Raw genomic sequence first — 20,561 nt, 5'->3', positions numbered from 1 at the left:
AAATTTGTATGGAGACAAAAAAGACCCCGAATAGCCAAAGCAATCTTGAGAAAAAAAAAAATGGAGCTGGAGGAATCAGACTCCCTGACTTCAGACTATACTACAAAGCTACAGTAATCAAGGCAGTATGGTACTGGCACAAAAACAGAAATATAGATCATTGGAACAAGATAAAAAGCCCAGAGATAAACCCACGCACCTACGGTCAACTACTCTATGACAAAGGAGGCAAGGATATACAATGGAGAAAAGACAGTCTCTTCAATAAGTGAAGCTGGCAAAACTGGACAGCTACTCATAAATTACAGTAAGATCCTTTTTGCCCACCTCCTAGAGAAATGGAAATAAAAACAAAAATAAACAAATGGGACCTAATGAAATTGAAAAGCTCTTGCACAACAAAGGAAAACATAAGATGAAAAGACAACCCTCAGAATGGGAGAAAATATTTGCAAATGAAGCAACTGACAAAGGATTAATCTCCAAAATATATAAGCAAGCAGTTCCTGCAGCTCAATATCAAAAAAACAAACAACCCAAACCGAAAATGGGCAGAAGACCTAAATAAACATTTTTCCAAAGAAGATCTACAGATTGCCAACAAACACATGAAAGGATGCTCAACATCACTAATCATTAGAGAAACGCAAATCAAAACTGCAATGAGGTATCACCTCACACCTGTCAGAGTGGCCATCATCAAAAAATCTACAAGCAATAAATGCTAGAGAGGGTGTGGAGAAAAGAGAACCCTCTTGCACTGTTGGTGGGAATGTAAATTGATACAGTCACTATGGAGAACAGTATGGAGGTTCCTTAAAAAACTAAAAATAGAGTTACCATATGACCCAGCAATCCCACTACTGGGCATATACCCAGAGAAAGCCTTAATTCAAAAAGACACATGCGGACTTCCCAGGTGGCACAGTGGTTTAGAATCCACCTGACAATGCAGGGGACACAGGTTCGAGCCCTGGTCCGGGATGATCCCACATGCTGCAGAGCAACTAAGCCTGTGTGCCACAACTACTGAGCCTGCACTCTAGAGCCCACGAGCCTCAACTACTGAAGCCCGCGCACCTAGAGCCCGTGCTCTGCAACAAGAGAAGCCACCGCAATAAGAAACCCACATGCAGCAACAAAGAGTAGTCCCTACTCGCCACAGCTAGAGAAAGCCCATGTGTAGCAACAAAGACCCAACACAGCCAAAAATAAATAAATAAAATAAATTTATTTTTAAAAAAGACACATGCACCCCGGTATTCATTGCAGCACTATTTACAATAGCCAGGTCATGGAAGCAACGTCAATGCCCATCGACAGACAAATGGATAAAGAAGAAGTGGTACATATATACAATGGAATATTACTCAGTCTAAAAAAAGGAATGAAATTGGGTCATTTGCAGAGACGTGGATGGATCTAGAGATTGTCATACAGAGTGAAGTCAGAAAGAGAAAAACAAATATCATATATTTAACACACATATGTGGAATCTAGAAAAAATGGTACAGATGAACTGGTTTGCAAGGCAGAAGTAGAGACACAGACATAGAGAACAAATGTATGGACACCAAGGGGGGAAATGGGGGGTGGAATGAATTGGGAGCTTGGGATTGACATATATACACTATAGGTAGGAAATAGATAACTAATGAGAGCCTGCTGTATAGCACAGGGAACTCTACTTCAATTCACTGAAACTAACACAACATTGTAAAACAACTCTACCCCAATTAAAAAAAAATACAGATGTGGTAGAAGGTTGTGGAGAGGAGGCAATGAGGCTATCAGGAAGTAAATTAACTAAATAAAACATATCGAAAACATATCTGCAAGTATTACCGTTTGAAAATTCATCCGGACCTCTTTCAAGGCTCATTCTTTGCTCTGAATTTGAAAAGAAACACACACATATTTGATTAGAAACTGCTGTGATATAGAGGAGTCTGTCCGTTTAAGACTACATTTTGCTGATCCACAGCTCTCAGGTTATTTATACCTCTGCTTAGTTCTTCATAATCATTGATTTTCTTCAGGAGGCTCCTGTTGATTTGCTCACAGATTCTTTTCAGGGTGTCCAAGTTTCTTTCCCCTAGGATGACCCTCTTCTCCATCTCTATGAAAATATCAAGCAAGGTCTAGAGGGAGGAGAAATCAAGTTGGAAGACTAGATGGAGCCATATTGGCTTTTAGATTAACTTTTTTTTAAATTCCACTCTCTCCAAACTAAGCACCCACCCTAGCTTCCCAAGCCAACCCTCCTGAGAGGACATCGTGGTCTTATAAAGCCAATCAGTAGATTATTAGGGAGGCAATTCATGATTTCTGGCCCAGAAAGACAGAAATAAGAAGACACAGGAGAAGTCACATCAGATGTCACCTAGTCCCCAGGCCCAGGCCCTGTGCTGAAACTGCCTGTGGACACCTTTATGTGAAGACAGTGAAGCAGCCCGAGTGCATGGCTGAGATGCGACAGCCTGGTTCCTATGGCAACAGCCCTGGGGACCGCCTCACACCCTCCATTGCCTCTGCCACCTGATCATCTCCAGGCTGTGTCCCCATAACACACACACACAGACAAGCACACACACATACATTACATCACAACACACACACACACACACACACACACACACACACACACACACACACACACACACACAGAGTTCCAGGTCCCAGGTTGTTTCAGAGACTGCAGAAGTGGGGAAACGATCTCAGGCCCACCACCGTCTCTCCTGGCTCTGCAAGGTCTCCACATTGCCTGTGCCTCCACACCAGCCTTCTCCCCTTGCTCCTTACTCGGCCTTGTTCCTGGTAATTAACGTGAGCAGCACTTTACGGTATACAGAGGCATCATATCTACAGCACTCATGCCTGACAGCATTCTTCTTCTCCCCAGTTAAAAAGTGAGAATTCATGTTGCTTTTACTGACAAGTGCTCTCTTTAGTCTCAGAAATCCCCCCCTTTAGTCCACCCTCAGGACTAAACCTCGGTCAGACACCAGGTCTTACCATGTCATCATCCAGCTTACATTTGGCGATCTCCTGGCTCAAAAAAAACTTGAAGTCCTTCAATTCCAGTTTGTTCACATCTTCTGAAATCTGAAAAAGCATGACCCTGAAGTGGGAAACAGAAACACTTTAGAAATGTTTTCTTAAATGATTTCCCATCCGATATATGGAGTCACAGTGGACTTGATTCCTATGGCCTCCCTTTAAAATAAAGCCAGATAATGACGTGATTTATGAGTTGAGTCCTTGGAAAGAGGCTGGTGTAGTGACACTGAAGACAAATGGCTCATGCCCAACTATCCCACTCTTAACAGAATTTAAAGTTCTCCAACTTTGACTTTCAGTTAATTTCAGTTAAATAAATTGTGTTTTTCCTTTGTCCTTTGCTATAAAATCAAGATCTTGTTGCAACAAACAAAAAGCTTTGATTTTGGATATCATGCTTTTCAAAATGCAAATCAGATGGAATTCCTCAATTAAAACTAGTCAATGTTCTCCCAGCTGCTACCTTCAGTAGGAAGGCCAAACACCTCCTTCTGGAGTACCGGCTTTTGTGAACTGAGCCCAGCCTGCCTCCTCATCTCTGGATGCTCCTTACCGCTGTCCCCCCATCTCCTCTCCGAACACACCCAGCTGCCCTGCCCCTCACCCTGTTATGCTGGGCCTCCTCCCACCCCTATCCCCTTGTCCATCTGCAGACAACCACTCATCCACTAACAGCTCAAGCACTGCCTGACTGTCCTCAAGGCTGTATTCACCCCGCTGTACCTGCCTGTGCATCACCAGAAGAGTAACACACATAACTGTCTGTTCATGAAGCTGTCCAAGTTCCCTGAGAATGGGATCAGTGCCCTTTTGGTTTCCATAAGCCTAGAGGGTCATGAGATACAGTGTTTAAGTGCAGGGGACCCAGACTCCTGCTGTTGGAACCCTGGGTCCACCCTCCATGAGCTGTGTGGCTTTAGACATGTTACACATTTTTTCCCCCTCATCTGTAGATTGTAGATAATACTCTATTTACCCCTCTTAGAGGTGTTGAGTATAACATGAATAAGTTTACCTGAAGCACTTAAACCAACCTTTGGCAACACACTAAGTGTTCAACCATGACAGGCATTATTATTTCCTAAATTATGATAGGCTCTTGGGATATGCTTGTTGAATGAACAAAGGAAAGTTTTATAAGTCAGCAAACCTTTTACTATTATGGTGCAAAGGAAAATAACTTTAATACAAAAACATGTTAACTTCAAAAGTAAATTAGAAAATTAAAATTCTAAAAATAAAAACATGGTTGACCCTTGAGCAACACAGGTTTGAAGTGCGCGGGTCCACTTATGTACAGATTTTTTTCAATAAATACGTAATATAGTACTACACGGTCTGCGGATGGTCGAACCCACAAATGTGTAACCTACGATACGGATGATTGACCGTAAGTTATAAGCGGGTTTTTGTGCAGAGGGTCCACACCCCTAACCCCCATGTTGTTCAATGAGCAACTGTGGTGTAGAAACAGAAGTTACTCAGTATTATCACCTGCTTCATCCTTCTTCTCATGGAATCTCTACCCTAGAAGTATTTCTTTAAAACTTTCTCAGTTTGGGCTTCCCTGGTGGCGCAGTGGTTGAGAGTCCGCCTGCCGATGCAGGGGATACGGGTTAGTGCCCCGGTCCGGGAAGATCCCACATGCCGCAGAGCGGCTGGGCCCGTGAGCCATGGCCGCTGAGCCTGCGCGTCCGGAGCCTGTGCTCCGCAATGGGAGAGGCCACAACAGTGAGAGGCCCGCGTACCGCAAAAAAAAAAAACTTTCTCAGTTTGACCAAGATTGGGTCCAATCAAAAGCTACCTCCCCTTTTAACTTTATCACAAGGTATTTTGCCCTTCTACGTTCCTCATTACTGAAACCTACTGGCTTTCTTATACCATCGTTGTCTAGAAATAAATCTGGATAGTTTATAAGGTACTAATTTTATAGGTAGCAATGATAATTTGAAATTTTAAATATCTTATAAATGGAAAGTGGCCACACTAGCATTTTTTTTTCTACTTGATATTCAACAATAATGCACAAGCAGGAGATTTTACTTGTGCTGACCCTTTTGTTCCCAAGCTAACATGTTGAATATTTTAACAGACAGATCCTGCCCTTGTTAGACACTCGTAACCCTCCAACAGAGAGAGGCCCATGTCATTGCCTGCACTGGAAGTTGCCTTGGCCTTGCTCACATGGCAGGAGTAAAACCGTCAAAAGACCAAGACAGGGGACACAAGATGAGACCCTCTAGCTTTCCTAATTATGGAGCTGTTGTTTTTTATGATTAATTGATGCCTCAATGAAAAAAAATTCATTACAAGGACTTCACAATTCTATTGAACCAAAGTTACCCAGTATTGAATAGTATCCTTCCCCACTCTCCTTCCAAATTCACGTCCACTTGGAACGTGTAAAAGTGACTTTACCTGGGAAAAGGGTCTTTGTGGATGTTATCTTGCCAAGAGAAGGTCATACTAGATTAGGGTGGCCCTAATCCAATGGTTGGTGTCTTTAAAAGAAGAGGGAAATTAAGACACAGATACACAGTGGAGAAGGCAAGGTGAAGAAAGAGGCAGAGATTGAAGTGATGCATCCGTAAGACAAGGAACACCAAGGATTGCCTGCAACTACCTGAAGCTAGGAGAGGATCATGAAACAGATTCTCCCTCAGAGCCTCTAAAAAGGAATCAATCCTGTTGACACCTCAGTTTCAGCCTCTAGCCTCCAGAACTATAAGGAATTAACTTCTCTACTGTGTTAAGCCTTTGGCAGGACAGACAGCCCAAGCCACTGCTGTTCTGACAGCATCTGGGGTCACAGGGATTAAGCAGTCATTGGGCATTACAGGACAGCTTATGAAGTAAAATTGTGAAAGCTGTTTAACCTTACAATGATCAGTTATTACAATGGGGGTTTCCAGATGGCCAGGCATAGATTAAAAATGGTTATATTATACCATAAAAAAAAAAAAGCACTCATTGCGGGGGGTCCGGCCTGGCCAATCCAGAATGACTGGCAACACACAGCTCACTGAAGAACTCGGTAACACAAGCCTTAAGGTATGGAATAAAAGCCTAAAACCCTACTGAGAATTTCATAGTCATCCAGAAGTAGGTGGGAGGGGGTCTCAGGTGGGAAGTAGCGATGCTTCATTCGATAATAGGCAAAGAAGTGCATGGTATGGGCATCAGCAAAGCAGAGGCATCCAGATAACGGATATGTAACAGAGAGAGAGAGTTAGAACGTTTAAAAAATGTCTATTTGGATTTCGGCATACCTATAGGTAATGTTTCACCTTGGAAAGAAAATTTTATTTTATGGTTTTAGCATATTTTTCTCTCAATTCTACATAAAGTCTCTAAATTTCTTAATCTGACCGTGGTGGGACATCTTCCCAAAGCCTCCAAAGTCACACCACACAGACAACCTACAAACAGCATCAGCCCTGCCCATAAAGATGTGTCCGTTCAACCTACACGTCCCAGTTCAACACCATGGAGGTTTTCCTCACCTATAGGCAGAGATCTGGGCCCTGCCCGGCATCTGAAGCTCCCTCTCCATCTCCTCCTCACTGGTGTCCAGGTAGGTGAGCAGCAGATCCAGTCTATTCATTCGGAAAAGCAGCTCCTTCAAGAAGGACAGGTTGCTTTCCTCCAACATTCTCTTTTCTTGGAGCCTCTGGAATAGCATCAAGGCATCCTTGATGGGTTCCTGCTTCCTATGTGGAATGTAGTCCAGGCTCAGGAACTTGAGGGCAGCCAGGTCTTCACTGCCCAGCTGTTCCCCAATATTATAGAGACATCTGTTGAAATTCATGCTGATCAAGCGTTAGGAGAATGTAGTTGTTACCTAGGTTAAAATGCAATGTTATGTTCAGATGAGGAAGAAAACTACCACTTACTGATTTGTTCCTTCATCAAATGCTATTACATCTACTATATGCCAGACATTATGCTGTGGATACAGGCAAGAAAACGAACAAACAGGTTCCCACTCTCAAGTGGCTTACTGTTTTGGAAGGTAGATTTACAAACGAGCCAGTGGTCAGAGAGTTGTGACCAGGGCACAGTAGAAATATAGAGGAAAGAGCCTTAACTCAGCCTGGGAGAAGGGCTTCCTGGAGGGAAGTCACCTTTGGGGAGGAGATGGTGAAGGACAATTTTTGAAGGAAGTAATTTATGCAAAAGTTGGAGGCAAGAACGTTCAAGTCAGTTCAGGCAGGCAAAGAGCACTCAATAAAGTAACCACAAAGGGTCTGGGAGAGGGAGTGGTGAGACAAAGGGATGGAGCTGTGGCCGGGAACTGTTATAAAGGGCCTCATATGATGCGTCAAGGGGGTCAGGCTCTCTCCTGGATATAATGGGAAACCAAGAAAGGACTGTCAACATGAGCGTGACGTCATCCAATTAGGGATTAACATTTAAAGTGTGGGGGACATATGTAGATGTATAACTGAATCACTTTGCTTCACACCAGAAACTAACAATAACACTGTAAATCAACTATACTCCAATATAAAATAAAAATTGAATTAAAAAATAAAATAAAGTGTGGAGGACAGATTGGAAGGGTTGGAGGTGGGAGAAGTCATGTGGTCTAATGGAAACAATGGTGGCAGGAGGACACGATGCGGTGCTCTCCCCCAAGGGCCTCAGGACGGGCACCCACAGCTGGTCAAGAGCCCAAGACTGGAAACGGAACCAAGAGAACTCGGTCAGCCTTTCAACACAAACAGTCTCTAAATCAGATTATGGGGTATTTTCACATACTTACATGTTTGAGCAGGTAAAAAAAAAAAGAGAGGGCAGTGTTTCAGGAAACCCCAGACAACCTTCACGCAAGCAGCCCCAGATCTGGGGTTTCTCCCCACTCAAGCCCCTTGAGTCACCTCGGCCAATTTCTCCCTCACCTCCCCTGCTCTGATAGGCCCATGTTCATGGTACAGGAGCCCTTAGAGCAGGGTTTGTATCGGGTACCTCATAGGAACAAGACTGGGACCTGGATCCCCGGGGCGGGCTACAGGGCCACTGTCAAAGCCAGGAATCTCACCTGCAGCTGACTGTCGGAGAGGCAGGCAGTGCGGTGGTTCAGAGTCTGGGGCTGCGGGGTCCGACAGAACTTGGACCAGAACCCAGCTGGGGCACTCGCCCAGGCCTGGGCAGCTCACAGCCTACAAGGGTGAGATTCCTCCTTGGTAAGGTGGGATCAGAAGAGCAATATCTCCTGAAGTGTTGTGAGTATACAACACCTATCATGCTTTTAGAGTAACGACCAGCAACTAACGAACAAAGGCGTGTTCACCTGAAAGAAGGAAAGACCTTGGCTGTGGGGCCGGACACCACCGGGCATGTGACCTGAACACTTCTCTTACCCTCCTGGTTTTCCCACTTCCTCACTGGAAAATTCACTTGGAAGCAGTGATTTTCCACCTCTTCAACGTTGAAGAACTCTTCCTTGAAGGCTTACTCAGATGCTCCCTTACCTCAGGGCTACCATCTGCAAACCTTGAACTAGAAAACCTTTTACTTCTCGTCCAGCTCCATCACTTGCTTGCTCCCACAGACTCTGTGCCCCTGGGCACTTTCTTTAACCTCAAATAACCTTAACCTGTTTGGACCTCTTTCCTCCCTGAAACAAGGCTCCTAAATTTTTAAGCTCCCTGCATTCACTGACATTCTCGGATGAAACCACAAATTCTGACTATCACTTGAGCGGTGATGGAGTGAACCAGGACCTGTGTATTTTGTAAAGAATCCGCCTGCCAACACAGGGACACAGGTTCGAGCCCTGGTCCGGGAAGATCTCACATGCCACGGAGCAACTAAGCCCATGCGCCACAACTACTGAGCCTGCACTCTAGAGCCCATGAGCCACAACTACTGAGCCCTCGTGCCACAACTACTGAAGCCCTTGCACCTAGAGCCCGTGCTCTGCAACAAGAGAAGCCACCACAATGAGAAGCCCTCGCACCGCAACAAAGAGTAGCCCTCGCTCTCTGCAACTAGAGAAAGCCCGTGCACAGCAATGAAGACCCAATGCAGCCAAAAATAAAATTCATTAATTAATTAATTAAAATAAAATAAAACAGTATTAAAAAAAAAAACAATCCTGATTACTTCCCCCCAATCCTGATTACAGAACACTGGGGTGGTTGTTTTTTTCCGGTAAAAATTGAAAATACGATAAATTATAACATGGTCATGGTTATCATTATCATACATCACATACACACAAATACACATTTATATAAACATTAGAATCAGGTTGCACATACAAGCGTGTACATCTGTATTTTTTTATACCCACTTAATATTTAGAATGAACATTTACCCTTACCATAAATATTCTTCTTTGGCATATTTTTAATATTTCTTCATTTCCAGCATGTGGAGATATCAAAATTTATTTTAAGCAATTTTCTGTTTCTTTACTATTAAAAATAATATTGCATTGAGACGCCTTTTCATATATCCTGTGCATACCTCTGATTATTTCCTTCTTAGAATTGGAATTATGGGCAAAACTTTTTTTCTCCCTTTTAATCTAGAGCTGACATTATTGTTTAGACAAGTTTTCTTGATTAGGAAACTGGAGGGACAGTGTCTTAGAAAGATACATCTTGTTTTACACTGGATTCACAAAGGCTGCAGAGCCTAGATTATTCACTGCAAAAGCAATCAATTATCATGAAAATACTTTTATATAGGAAAGATACCTTAAATATTAGGGCTGCAACTAAAAGCATACGTTCAAAGTTCAACAAACAAAACCTCTAGACATTCAAGGGAATAAACTAGCAAGTTCATTCCTTAAATCACACTCCATAAAAACACACATGTGCTCAACAGCGTTTGTACATGGAGTCTCACCACAGCCCAATATATAACCCTGAACAACTAGAATCATCCCAAATGTCCTCCAATAAAGGAATGGCTAAATTAACTAAAGCATAGTCATCCTACAGAATATTATGCAGCAGTTAAGAAAATGCACTCCAACTTCTGAAATTAAAATGGATAGATATTCAAGATATGTTACTATGACAGTGAAAATAGCAAGTTGCAATATAACCAAAAATCATACATCTACTTTTTAGAAATACTCAAACAACGTAATTAGATTTTCAGTGATTACAGACAGATATATTAAAGCAGAAAATAAAAGATAAGGAAATTCTGGAAAGAGACATACCAAACTCATAAAGTGCCTAGATTTTGTATTCACAGATCTTTGAAGAAAATACACAGGAAGCTGCTTCAGTGGTTGCCTGAGAGGAGAGGAACTAGAGGTCTGGGGGTGGACAGGAAGAGACTTGCTTTACATTCTATACCCTTTGCACAGTGTAAATCTTTACCATTTTATTACCCTAAATGTACATGTACTTAAATTAAAATCTCTATTTAAATAACTATTTTTATTCCAGTATATGAAACTGGAAAGGATCAGAACCGGGTCCAGCCCTGTTTAAAACCATTAGGTCCAGTGTCCTTAAATCTTCTAATAAGTTCTAACCATTGCTAAAATATCATTTTACAGAATAAAATCAACCAAAGATTCAAATGAAAGCAGAATCTCCTTTTTTTCCCCTCTGCAATTATTTTCTTTCTAATGATAACAATGCTTATTGTATTCCTTTTAGAAAATACAGGAAAGATAAAAAGAAGAATAAAAATTACCTATAATTCTATCATCCAAAGATTAAATGCCTAATCAAAACATTCTCTGACGTAAATCATACCAATGTTTTCTTAGGTCAGTCTCCCAAGGCAATAGAAATAAAAACAAAAATTAACAAATGGGACTTAATCAAACTTAAAAGCTTTTGCACAGGGCTTCCCTGGTGGCGCAGTTGTTGAGAGTCCGCCTGCCGATGCAGGGGACACGGGTTCGTGCCCTGGGCTGGGGGGATCCCACATGCCGCGGAGCGGCTGGGCCCGTGAGCCATGGCCGCTGAGCCTGCGCTTCCGGAGCCTGTGCTCCACAACGGGAGAGGCCACAGCGGTGAGAGGCCCAGCTTTTGCACAGCAAAGGAAACCAAAAACAAAATGAAAAGACAACCTACAGAATGGGAGAAAATATTTGCAAATGGTGCAACCGACAAGGGCTTAATTTCCAAAATATATAAACAGCTCATAAAATCAACAACAAACAACCAAATCGAAAAATAAGCAGAACACCTAAAGAGACATTTCTCCAAAGAAGACAGACAAATGGCCAATAGTCATATGAAAAGATGCTCAACATCGCTAATTATTAGACAGATGCAAATCAAAACTACAGTGAGGTATCACCTCACACTGATCAGAATGGCCATCATTAAAAACTCTATGAATAACAAATGCTGGAAAGGATGTGACGAAAAGGGCACCCTACATTTCCACCCTACTGGTGGAAATGTCAGTTGGTAAAGCCACTATGGGAAACAGTATGGAGGTTCCTCAGAAAACTAAAAACAGAATTACCATATGATCCAGCAATCCCACTCCTGGGCATATATCTAGACAAAACTCTAATCCAAAGAGATATATGCACCCCTATGTTCATAGCAGCACTTTTCACAATAGCCCAGACATGGAAGCAACCTAAATATCCATTGACAGAGAAATGGATAAAGAAGATGTGGTACATATATACAATGAAATATTATTCACCTATAAAAAAGAATGAAATAATGCCATTTGCAGCAACATGGATGCAACTAGAGATTATCATACTAAGTGAAGTAAGTCAGAAAGAGAATGACAAATACCATATGATATCACTTATATGTGGAATCTAAAATATGACCTAAATGAACCTATCTATGAAACAGAAACAGACCTGTGGTTGCCAAGCGGGAGGGGGTTGGGGCAGGGATGTAGTCAGAGGTTGGGTTAACAGATGTAAGCGTTTATGTATAGCATGGAGACCTATATTCAGTATCCTATGACAAACCATAATGGAAAAGAATATTAAAAAATAATGTATATATATGTATTACTGAATCACTTTGCTGTACAGTAGAAATTAACACAACACTGTAAATCAATTATACTTCAACTTTTAAAAAATTAAAGTAAAATAAAAAACAAAGATAAATGCCTAATAATCTTACTGTCCTTCCTACTGAATATTTTACACATATATATTTTCCCTCATATTTAAACACCATATTTCTGAGGTATACGTGGACTTTTCCACTGATAATATTATAAGTACATCTTGATGTCTTTATTTTTTCTTCTACAGCATGGATTTTTAAATCTGTAAGTCATCTAATCATATGAATGGGCAAGAATTTATCTAACTAGTCTCTGATTACATTTAGGATGATCTTAAAATGCAAATCTCCATGTATACCTCTGATTATTTTATTAGAATAATTTCCTAGAAATAGGATTACTGAGACAAAAGGAATAAAGATTTTTAAGGCTTTTGTTACATATTCAATAGCATTTTCTGACAGTATAAAAAAAATTCCAATCCAAGGCCAGGATGACGTGAGTTTGGATATAACATGATGGGCTCCTGTCCTCTATGGCCAGTTCACCTCACTCGTTTCATTATCTTTGCAATAGCCTGACAATGCTTTCTAAATTATTTTTGCATCATATTAAAATGGACACTTAGTAGGGAAAGTGCTGGCAAGGCTTCTTTTCTGACCCAGCTTTTTCCAGAACACACTGTGGTATAATATTGTCTTTATTTGTTTAGGTCACACTTCTCTTTGATCGTAGTGCCTGGGAAGCACTATTACCTGCTCTAGATTTTATACCGTTAACAACGGGCCACTTCTAGGTTCTGGCTCTATAGGAACAGGGACCAAGAGGCACTTCTTTTTTATGGGCCCTGGGTTTACTGCATGCGCTCATGAGCTAGAAACTTTGTTAGAGTAATATTTTAAGGAGAATATTCATTGTTGTATTTTTCTCATCCTAAAATAGTAAAAGTAACACTTATTCCTTAGAGAACTTTTAAAAGAAAAATAAAAATCACTTAGAAAAACTTAGAAGTAATTTTGGGGTCAAATTTGGTGGGTGTTTTCCCATTTTATTCACATATTCACATATATATACATATATAATGTGTGTGCATATACATATGCTGAATATATAAATTCGAATATAAATTTGAATATATTGATTTATATTGCATACAAGGTGGAAGAGAGGCGTGGAAATGGAAAAGCCTCCAGAATTTTTCTTTTATTTTCAATTATATAATAATAATAAATCCATATGAATATATTTGTATTATATGATATATATCTAATATTTTTATAATAAATGTGTGCCCCAAAGTATTTTGATATAAATAATTTTTTATATTATGATATGTGTTTATAACATATAAACATAAAAATATTTTCCTTGTGTCACTTACTGCAATCCTCTGAAGAAATTGCTATTATCATCCTCATTTTACTATTGTGAAAAATCAGTTCAGAAATAAGCTAGTGAGAGGCGTCAGGCCCAAGTTTGAGCATCTCACTCAAGGGTCTCAATGACAGACCCTGCAAAGATTTAGAATTTATTCTGATTCCAGTTGGAAGCCAGTGAAGGAATTTAATGAAGAAAGACACATAATCAAAATATTTTTAAAGATTATGAATTACTTAAAATTTTAAAAGACTAAAGAAACCCCCAAAACACAGAAACAAGAATTCTTAACAAATCTACAAAAGCAAAGAGAGGGTCAGAACCCTACAAACCAAGACGGTACATGCTGGAGCCTGGATTTAGACCTCAGCACCTCATCCCAGAGTCCCAAATTAGCACTGTCTTTCATGCCACAATTAAATTGCAAATAAATCTCATCTAATCACAAACAATCCTTCTAGCGACATTCTAGCAACATCTTAGCTCTTTTGGTGATACGGAAAACTACCTCAAAGCTGGAGAAAATAAACCCAAAATTTGCATTACTCTTCTGAGATAGAAATCCGTTACCTTGTTCAAAGCTTGAGAGTACTGGAACGCCGCTCTCAGGCCCAAACCCCTAAGCAATAGGGTGACTACTCCCTCAAGTCCAGGATGACCACCCCAAATTGGGGTTCCCCCCAGAACCTGCCAGATGTCCACCCTGCACACAAACACTCTCCGCTGCAGGGTCCCAGCCAGGGCTATCACACAGCCCAGGAAAGGTGTTCAAATCGCATCAAAACTTAGAGCCAACCAAACTGAAGAAATTTATAACTCCACCTATAAATGCTTAACCCCACAAGTACTGATTATCAGTCTATGCTTGCCATTATATTATTCCCAGTACTGTCCTGTACCCTTTTAATTTCTCAAAAATAAATAAATAAATAAATAATTGAGTTCTTAGCACTGTTTCTGTTTAAGTGTGTGTCTGTTTATGTGTACGTGTGTGTTTATACTGGTGTTCTGAGTGTCGGCAGATTGGTAAGCTATAGCAGCAAAGTCAGTTGAGAGTTGAGTTTTGGTTTCTATTCTTTGACAACCTGGCATAAGGATGAGGCCTCTGTACAGATAACTGAACTTGGACTATTCCCCCCAATAATCAGGAATGCATCAACCGAAGCTGGAGGGGCCTGGAGATCTGCGACCCGTGGGCCCTCACTACAGCCCTAGGAAGCACTGCTAACTCTCCTGGTTTCCGCATCTACACTCATATACAAGGATCACCCCATGAGCCCCGAGGCCACCAGATCCCACCCTCAGTAGCCTAGAAAATTCTAGAATCAAAAACCTTCCTCTTTAAAAGCCCATCCAACCTTACCAGAGGCAAGTCCCAGAACCCTCACAGCGGCAGCCGCTTCACAGGCCTCTCTCTCCTGGCACATCTAAGAAAAGAATGAAGTCAAATGAAGAACCAACAGCACAGCTCACTTACTTCCTGTTTTCGTAACTCCTGAGTCACTAGTGAGGTAGGCCGGCCTCCAGGCAGCAGCCCCGTCTAGATCTCTAAGAGGGAGCCTGTGGAAGAGGAGGCAGGTGCCGGGAGGGGATCCTGGCCACCTGAGCTTTGGCTCTGGCTGTGTGACTTTGGACGGGTCAGTTTCTCTTCGGGGCCTCCTTACCACATTCCAACAGGAGAAAGTTTGAAGTGGATGATAGCTAAGAACCCTTTCTTTTCATATTGCAGGAATTTACAGATTTTTAGGGGCTCATTATGAAGACTTTAATGGTTTCATTCAATAATATTCATTGAGCACTCCTGAGTGGTCTTGAGATCTGTGAACTGCAGGGCCCTCACCACAGCTCTCAAAGGGTCTGCTGACCCTCGCAGAAGCTCTCTTGGTTTCCCCATCTACACTCACATACACGACCACCTCCATGACCTCGAGGCCACAAGATCCCACCCTCAGCAGCCCAGAAAACTCTAGAATCACAGTCCTTCCTCCCAAAAGGCCCAGTCGAGCTCACCAAAAAGACAAATCCTGGGGCCCTCACCATGGACTGGGCCCTGGAGAACAAAGCACACATTAGCCCTGCCTTTTTGCTCTCAGTTAGTTGAAATGTTTTCTGATGATAAAACTAGAGAGAGAGGAAAAAAAAAATCAAACACCTCTCTTCTTTGAAACTGCCTTTTTTCTTTCCCCAAATGGAATATTAGCTTTCAGAGGGCAGAGTTCACGGCTGAGAGGATTAATGAGATGTCTGAAAGTGCCCCTCCACCTGCAGAGGGCTAGGGAAGGGCGCCATGGTCCCATCGTGCCCTTTGCTACCACGACTCTGCCCCGAGAACTCTGAGTGAGAACACAGTAACAGAATGAAATCCTGTTAGTGGCTAAATCCTAGCCCAGGAGGTGCTCCCTGACTCTTTCGTGTGGCCTCCTGTGCATACACTCAGCTTTCATCCTGCTGTTTTATGGCTAGTTCCTATCCGAGGCTGTGAGCTTCACAAAGGCAGAGACCAAATATTTCATGCCCGTTCCCAGGATGTGACACAGGAGTAGCAATATCTAGAACACACAAAGTTTTCCTGCAAATCAATGAGGAAAAGAAACCCTGGAGAAGGACAATGGATATGGACACAGGGCTCCTTGACAGGGATACTCAGATGGCCGAAGTGTACGAATGACGCTCAGACTCATGAGTAAGCTGGCAAGTGCCAAAATAAAGCAACGAGCTCCCTACTTTGTACCTATCAGAATGGCAAAGGTTTGCAAGCTGGATCAGGCTAAAGATTGGTGGGCAAGTTCTTCTATAGTCCTTATATAGGATTGGGAGACTGTCCATCATGGAATAATAAGTAGTGGTTACAAAGTGGGACCTGGCAAATTACATAGAACTTAAAGTACAGTGCTTACTTGAAAAACAAAAAAAGTCAGAAATGGAACAAGCAAAACACAATACAAATAATACTAATACATAATAATAATTGCTAACACTTACTGGGTACTTAGTAGTGCCAGTCACTGTTCTAAGTGGCTCATGCTGTTATTATCAACTTAAATCTTCACAGCCACCTCATGAGGGAGTGTTAATCCCATTTAATGATGAGGAAACAGAGGTACAGAGAAATTACTTTCTTGTTCCTGATCTCACAGTTTAAAAAGTAACGTACACACACAAAACAAGGACACATTTTGCAGATACAGAACAATTCAAGGATATGTATCAAAAGATTTAGAGGGTCGTCTTTGGAAGGGTAGGAGATAGGGTGGGAGTGGGGAAATCAAAGAAAGTACCTAGAACAGGGCAGGGTAGAGGGGCCCGTAGGCCTTAGAGACCAAGGGCTACAGGGAATAAGGATCTGACAGGGTGATTAACTTAACCCTCTACCCCAGGCCAAACGGAAAATAATATAAACATAAGTAGGTAAATAAAGTCTTGTAGAATTTCCAAAGTAATCCAGCAGGAGAGAGACAGTGTTGTCTATATTTGAGGCAGCAGAGGAAATGGAGATTCCTCAGAGTTAAAAATTTGCAAAGTCAGTGGTTGTGGTTCAGAGAGAAACCCAGTCCAAGACCTGGGCCCCTAGCAGGACCCAGAGGTGACTCCACTCCACAGGTCTGATCTGCCCCTTGAGTGGGAAACGTGGTATCCAAAAGCCACTTCTGCACCAGACACTCACCTGCTCCACCCCGGCAACATCACAGTCACCAAGCTCCCGATGCCAAGACCCCTAGACTTCCTAACTTCACACGTTCCAATTTCTGAGGCGGGTTCTTACAACCGGAGAAAAATCCCTGGAAACGAGGCAAGGGGGAGGGGGAGGAAGGAGGTGGGGTTGGAAAGGCCTCCAGGAAGAAGTTTTCTTTTACTTTCGATCACTCAACCAGGCTTTTCTGCCTGTCCCATCAGACTCACTTCCTGTTTCTCTCCTCTCCACATTCAAAATTTACTAGCGAATTCCGCAGGGCTTTGAAACATCGCGAGATAAAAGAAAGAGAACCTGTGAAACCATTGCCCTCCGGCAGAAGGGCAAAATCTGGTCTTCAGGAAGAGAGAAAGAAAATTCCTGAACAGAGAGAACTAGAGAATAAAATTGACTTTGAAAACTGGAAAACAGAGGTGACTCACTCGAACAGAGAATGTTTCTTATTTAAAGGAACCGTTGCCCAATTTCCAAACATTCAGAAGTGGGAGATGATAGACAATTCATCAATATGCAAACTAAAAACCAGGAAGCTGTATACTCACTACATTTAGTGTATATAAGGCCTATAATTTTTAAAGACAGATTTGAGACTGTCTGTGGCAAGTAAAAATGCCATTCTTCCTTGAAAGGGGTCTGGGGAGAGGAATTATTCCTCTATTCTGTGGCCCAAATCTCAGCACTGAAGCCATGGACCAGCCCCTCATATCATCTGGCAAGAGCTCTTCTTGGGTCGAAGCAGATCTCTTGCTGAGATGTGGGGAGATCCTGCACAAAAAGAGATGTGGGTCTGGCCCAGCCCTAAGCAAGGGTAACAGTCCCTGGCCAGCGCCGTGCCTTAGTGACCAGTACCTGTCCAGTGCCGAGCCTGGAGTGGTGGTAATGCGGAGATCTGTCTCCCAGGACCCTGAGCCCCCAAACCTCCCCAGCTTTTCTTCATCTTCCATCCCCTTCCCACCCTCTGCCTCTGTTTCCTGTTTGAATTTTTTTTAAGGTTTTCTGCCTTTTTGTTTTTACACCTTGTACATTTTATAACAAAACACCAAAAATAATACAATACCTATATGTTGTACCTTTACATCAATTATCTCTAATTCCCCCAGCAAAGTAGAGGATTGTTCTCCCATGTCATGGATGAGGAAAGAGAGGCTCAAATGAATACCCAAATTCGAACTCAGTCCTGTTAGACCAAAAACAAGGATTTTTCCACCGTAACACACTATCTCCCCTTCCCCAACATTTAGGATTTGAAATGAACCATGTGGATGGAAGAGCAGTAAATTTAAACTAAGATAATGACCTATGCACAAAGGTCACAAGGTCACCTATGAAAAAGGAGTCCGCCTAATGGCACCGGCTAATATTTAATAAACATTTTGCGTGTGCAAGGCACAGCCACCCAAACTGGCTCATTTCATCTACTGAACAATTCTCAGAAGTGGATGTTCCCATTTGAGTGACGAAACTGAGGTTTGGAGAGGCGAAAGACTTGGACAAGTACCTTCAGCTAGTGAGTAGCAGAATGAGTTTTGTGTGCCTCTCTAAGACCCTGAGAGGTTAATCAGTGTCTGAACATTAATACACACCCATGGTTCTCAACTTGACTGATCTGAGGGTTAACTGAGGAGGTTTAAAAAAAATACCAGTCTTCAGGCCCCAGCTTTGGAATTCCTACCTGAGCAGAATTACAGGAAGTAAAACAGACTGAGCACTTAAAGGAACGCCTGGACCTTTGACAGTTCTCAGTAAATATTCACTACCACTGTGTTACATAAGCTCACAATATCTGTAAGATGGCTACAAATTATTAGACACATTGTACAGATGAGGAAACTAAGTTCAGTGTCAATCAGCTGACAAACTGCACGGCCAACACAGGATCCCAAGATTGTCTCACCTGAGAGTTTACGTCCATCCCCCAGCCCCCAGCCTGGCAGAAATGGATGACCCACCGCAGGCATCCAGGGGGCCATACTGAGGAGGAATGGGGGAGTCCCAGGGCTTTGATGTGTCATTTGTAAGGTATTGATCCTAGGCTCTCCCAGTCTTAGATCTTTTTTAAAAGGAAGATGAATAATCAACAAGTGAATTGTGAACCTGAAGTTGGTTAAATTCCATTTGTGATCTTCTAGGATCAATATTAATTTACTTGCTCTAACCAGTTTCTTGCCTCCATCTTGAGCTATATGTCTGTGTGATTATTTACATCGAAATGAATAATGTACCTGGTCTTTAGTCCTGGGGAAGCTGGAAAACCTGGAGGCGTTGTGGTTCAGCAGGACATGAGGGAGCTGGTCCCTGCCCAGCGCAGGGTGAGGACAGCCTGTTTTGACTTAACTGCTGAGAGGTTTCCACCCTCCTGAATCTCAGCTCCCACCTGACGGCCTGCTCCAGAGACTCATGTCTACTAATCTGCTAAAAGCAGATTTGGATCTGTACATTTCCCTAAGAAATCCAAGAACGACTATACCTCCTTTCAGCTGGCTGGAGCACACCAGTCCCATTGATCTGGACTTGAACCACAGGACATTAGTCAAGGACAAATACTGACAGTGAAACAAAAATCCCCTGAGCAAGCATGCTCTTTTGTTGGTTAGTTCTCTATTAAGTTGTATACAACCGACCCATAGGCCAGGTGACCACAGGCCAGGTGGTCTGGCATGTGCATTCTATTGGGCCCCTCCTCCCCCTTCCTCAAGCTGGCCTTGACTCTGGCCTTAGACTCCTGAAGGGAATGGTGAGGGAAAGAAAAGGAGACTGCATTCCAATCCATCTATTTCATCTCCTCCCAGCCATGTGGGAAGAGACTCAGCCAATTCTCTAAAAGTTTTTAACAGCTAGGTTTTTAAGTCTTTGATTTTTGTTTTGGTATTGGATGACTAGACAGTCATGAGCAGGTAGAAGAGTTTACATCACTGACCCGAAGTGTATATTCTGCAATTTGCTGGGTGCCGGTACCTGCCCCCTCTACTTCCACAAAAGATACTACTGCAAATAAGAACCCATCCCACTGATCTAGAAAGGAAGAAATTGAGGTAATTGTTGGGCTGTGATGCAATATTCATGTCATCAACTTAGCTTTTTAAATATTTTCTTGGAGGTCTGAGCACAGTCAAGGCGAAAGTCCTCCAAGTTCCAGCTACACTCTATGCCCACCCCCAGGAACCATTTCTTGGGAACAATTTCTCAGTACCTCAAACCCTCAGGACAAACGTCAAGAGCCATTAAATTTTTTTTTATTATTATGGTAAAATATACATAACGTAAAATTTACCATTCTAACCATATTTAAGTGTACATTTCAGTGGCATTAAGTACATTCACATTGTTGTGCTACCATCCCTATCATCCAAGAGCCACTTTTTTTTTTTTTTTTTTGTGGTACGCGGGCCTCTCGCTGTTGTGGCCTCTCCCGTTGCGGAGCACAGGCTCTGGACGCACAGGCTCAGCGGCCATGGCTTAC

General features: G+C 42.3%; 1 protein-coding gene across 5 annotated transcripts in view; it reads right to left on the bottom strand.

Moving 5' to 3' along the window:
• Positions 1-20,561, bottom strand: part of CASP8 (caspase 8) — a 50,967-nt gene that overhangs the window by 16,982 nt on the left and 13,424 nt on the right. For 2 of the 5 annotated variants that reach the window (XM_007112917.3, XM_007112919.4), the window contains exons 2-5: positions 6,564-6,901; positions 3,016-3,121; positions 2,003-2,141; positions 1,846-1,890 (exon numbers count right to left, since the gene is read on the bottom strand). In XM_007112917.3, the coding sequence (XP_007112979.1) occupies positions 1,846-1,890; positions 2,003-2,141; positions 3,016-3,121; positions 6,564-6,868 (595 nt within the window). In that variant the 5' untranslated portion in view covers positions 6,869-6,901. Of the gene's footprint in view, positions 1-1,845; positions 1,891-2,002; positions 2,142-3,015; positions 3,122-6,563; positions 6,902-14,773; positions 14,838-17,074; positions 17,273-20,561 lie in introns of those variants that run through there. The other 3 variants (XM_007112920.4, XM_007112916.4, XM_007112918.4) reach the window with 3 other exon arrangements.

This window comes from Physeter macrocephalus, chromosome 2 (genome assembly GCF_002837175.3).
Source record: "Physeter macrocephalus isolate SW-GA chromosome 2, ASM283717v5, whole genome shotgun sequence".
Taxonomy (NCBI): domain Eukaryota; kingdom Metazoa; phylum Chordata; class Mammalia; order Artiodactyla; family Physeteridae; genus Physeter; species Physeter macrocephalus.
The sequence above is the reverse complement of the archived record's forward strand: the minus strand, read 5'-3'. Positions and strand labels throughout refer to the sequence as shown.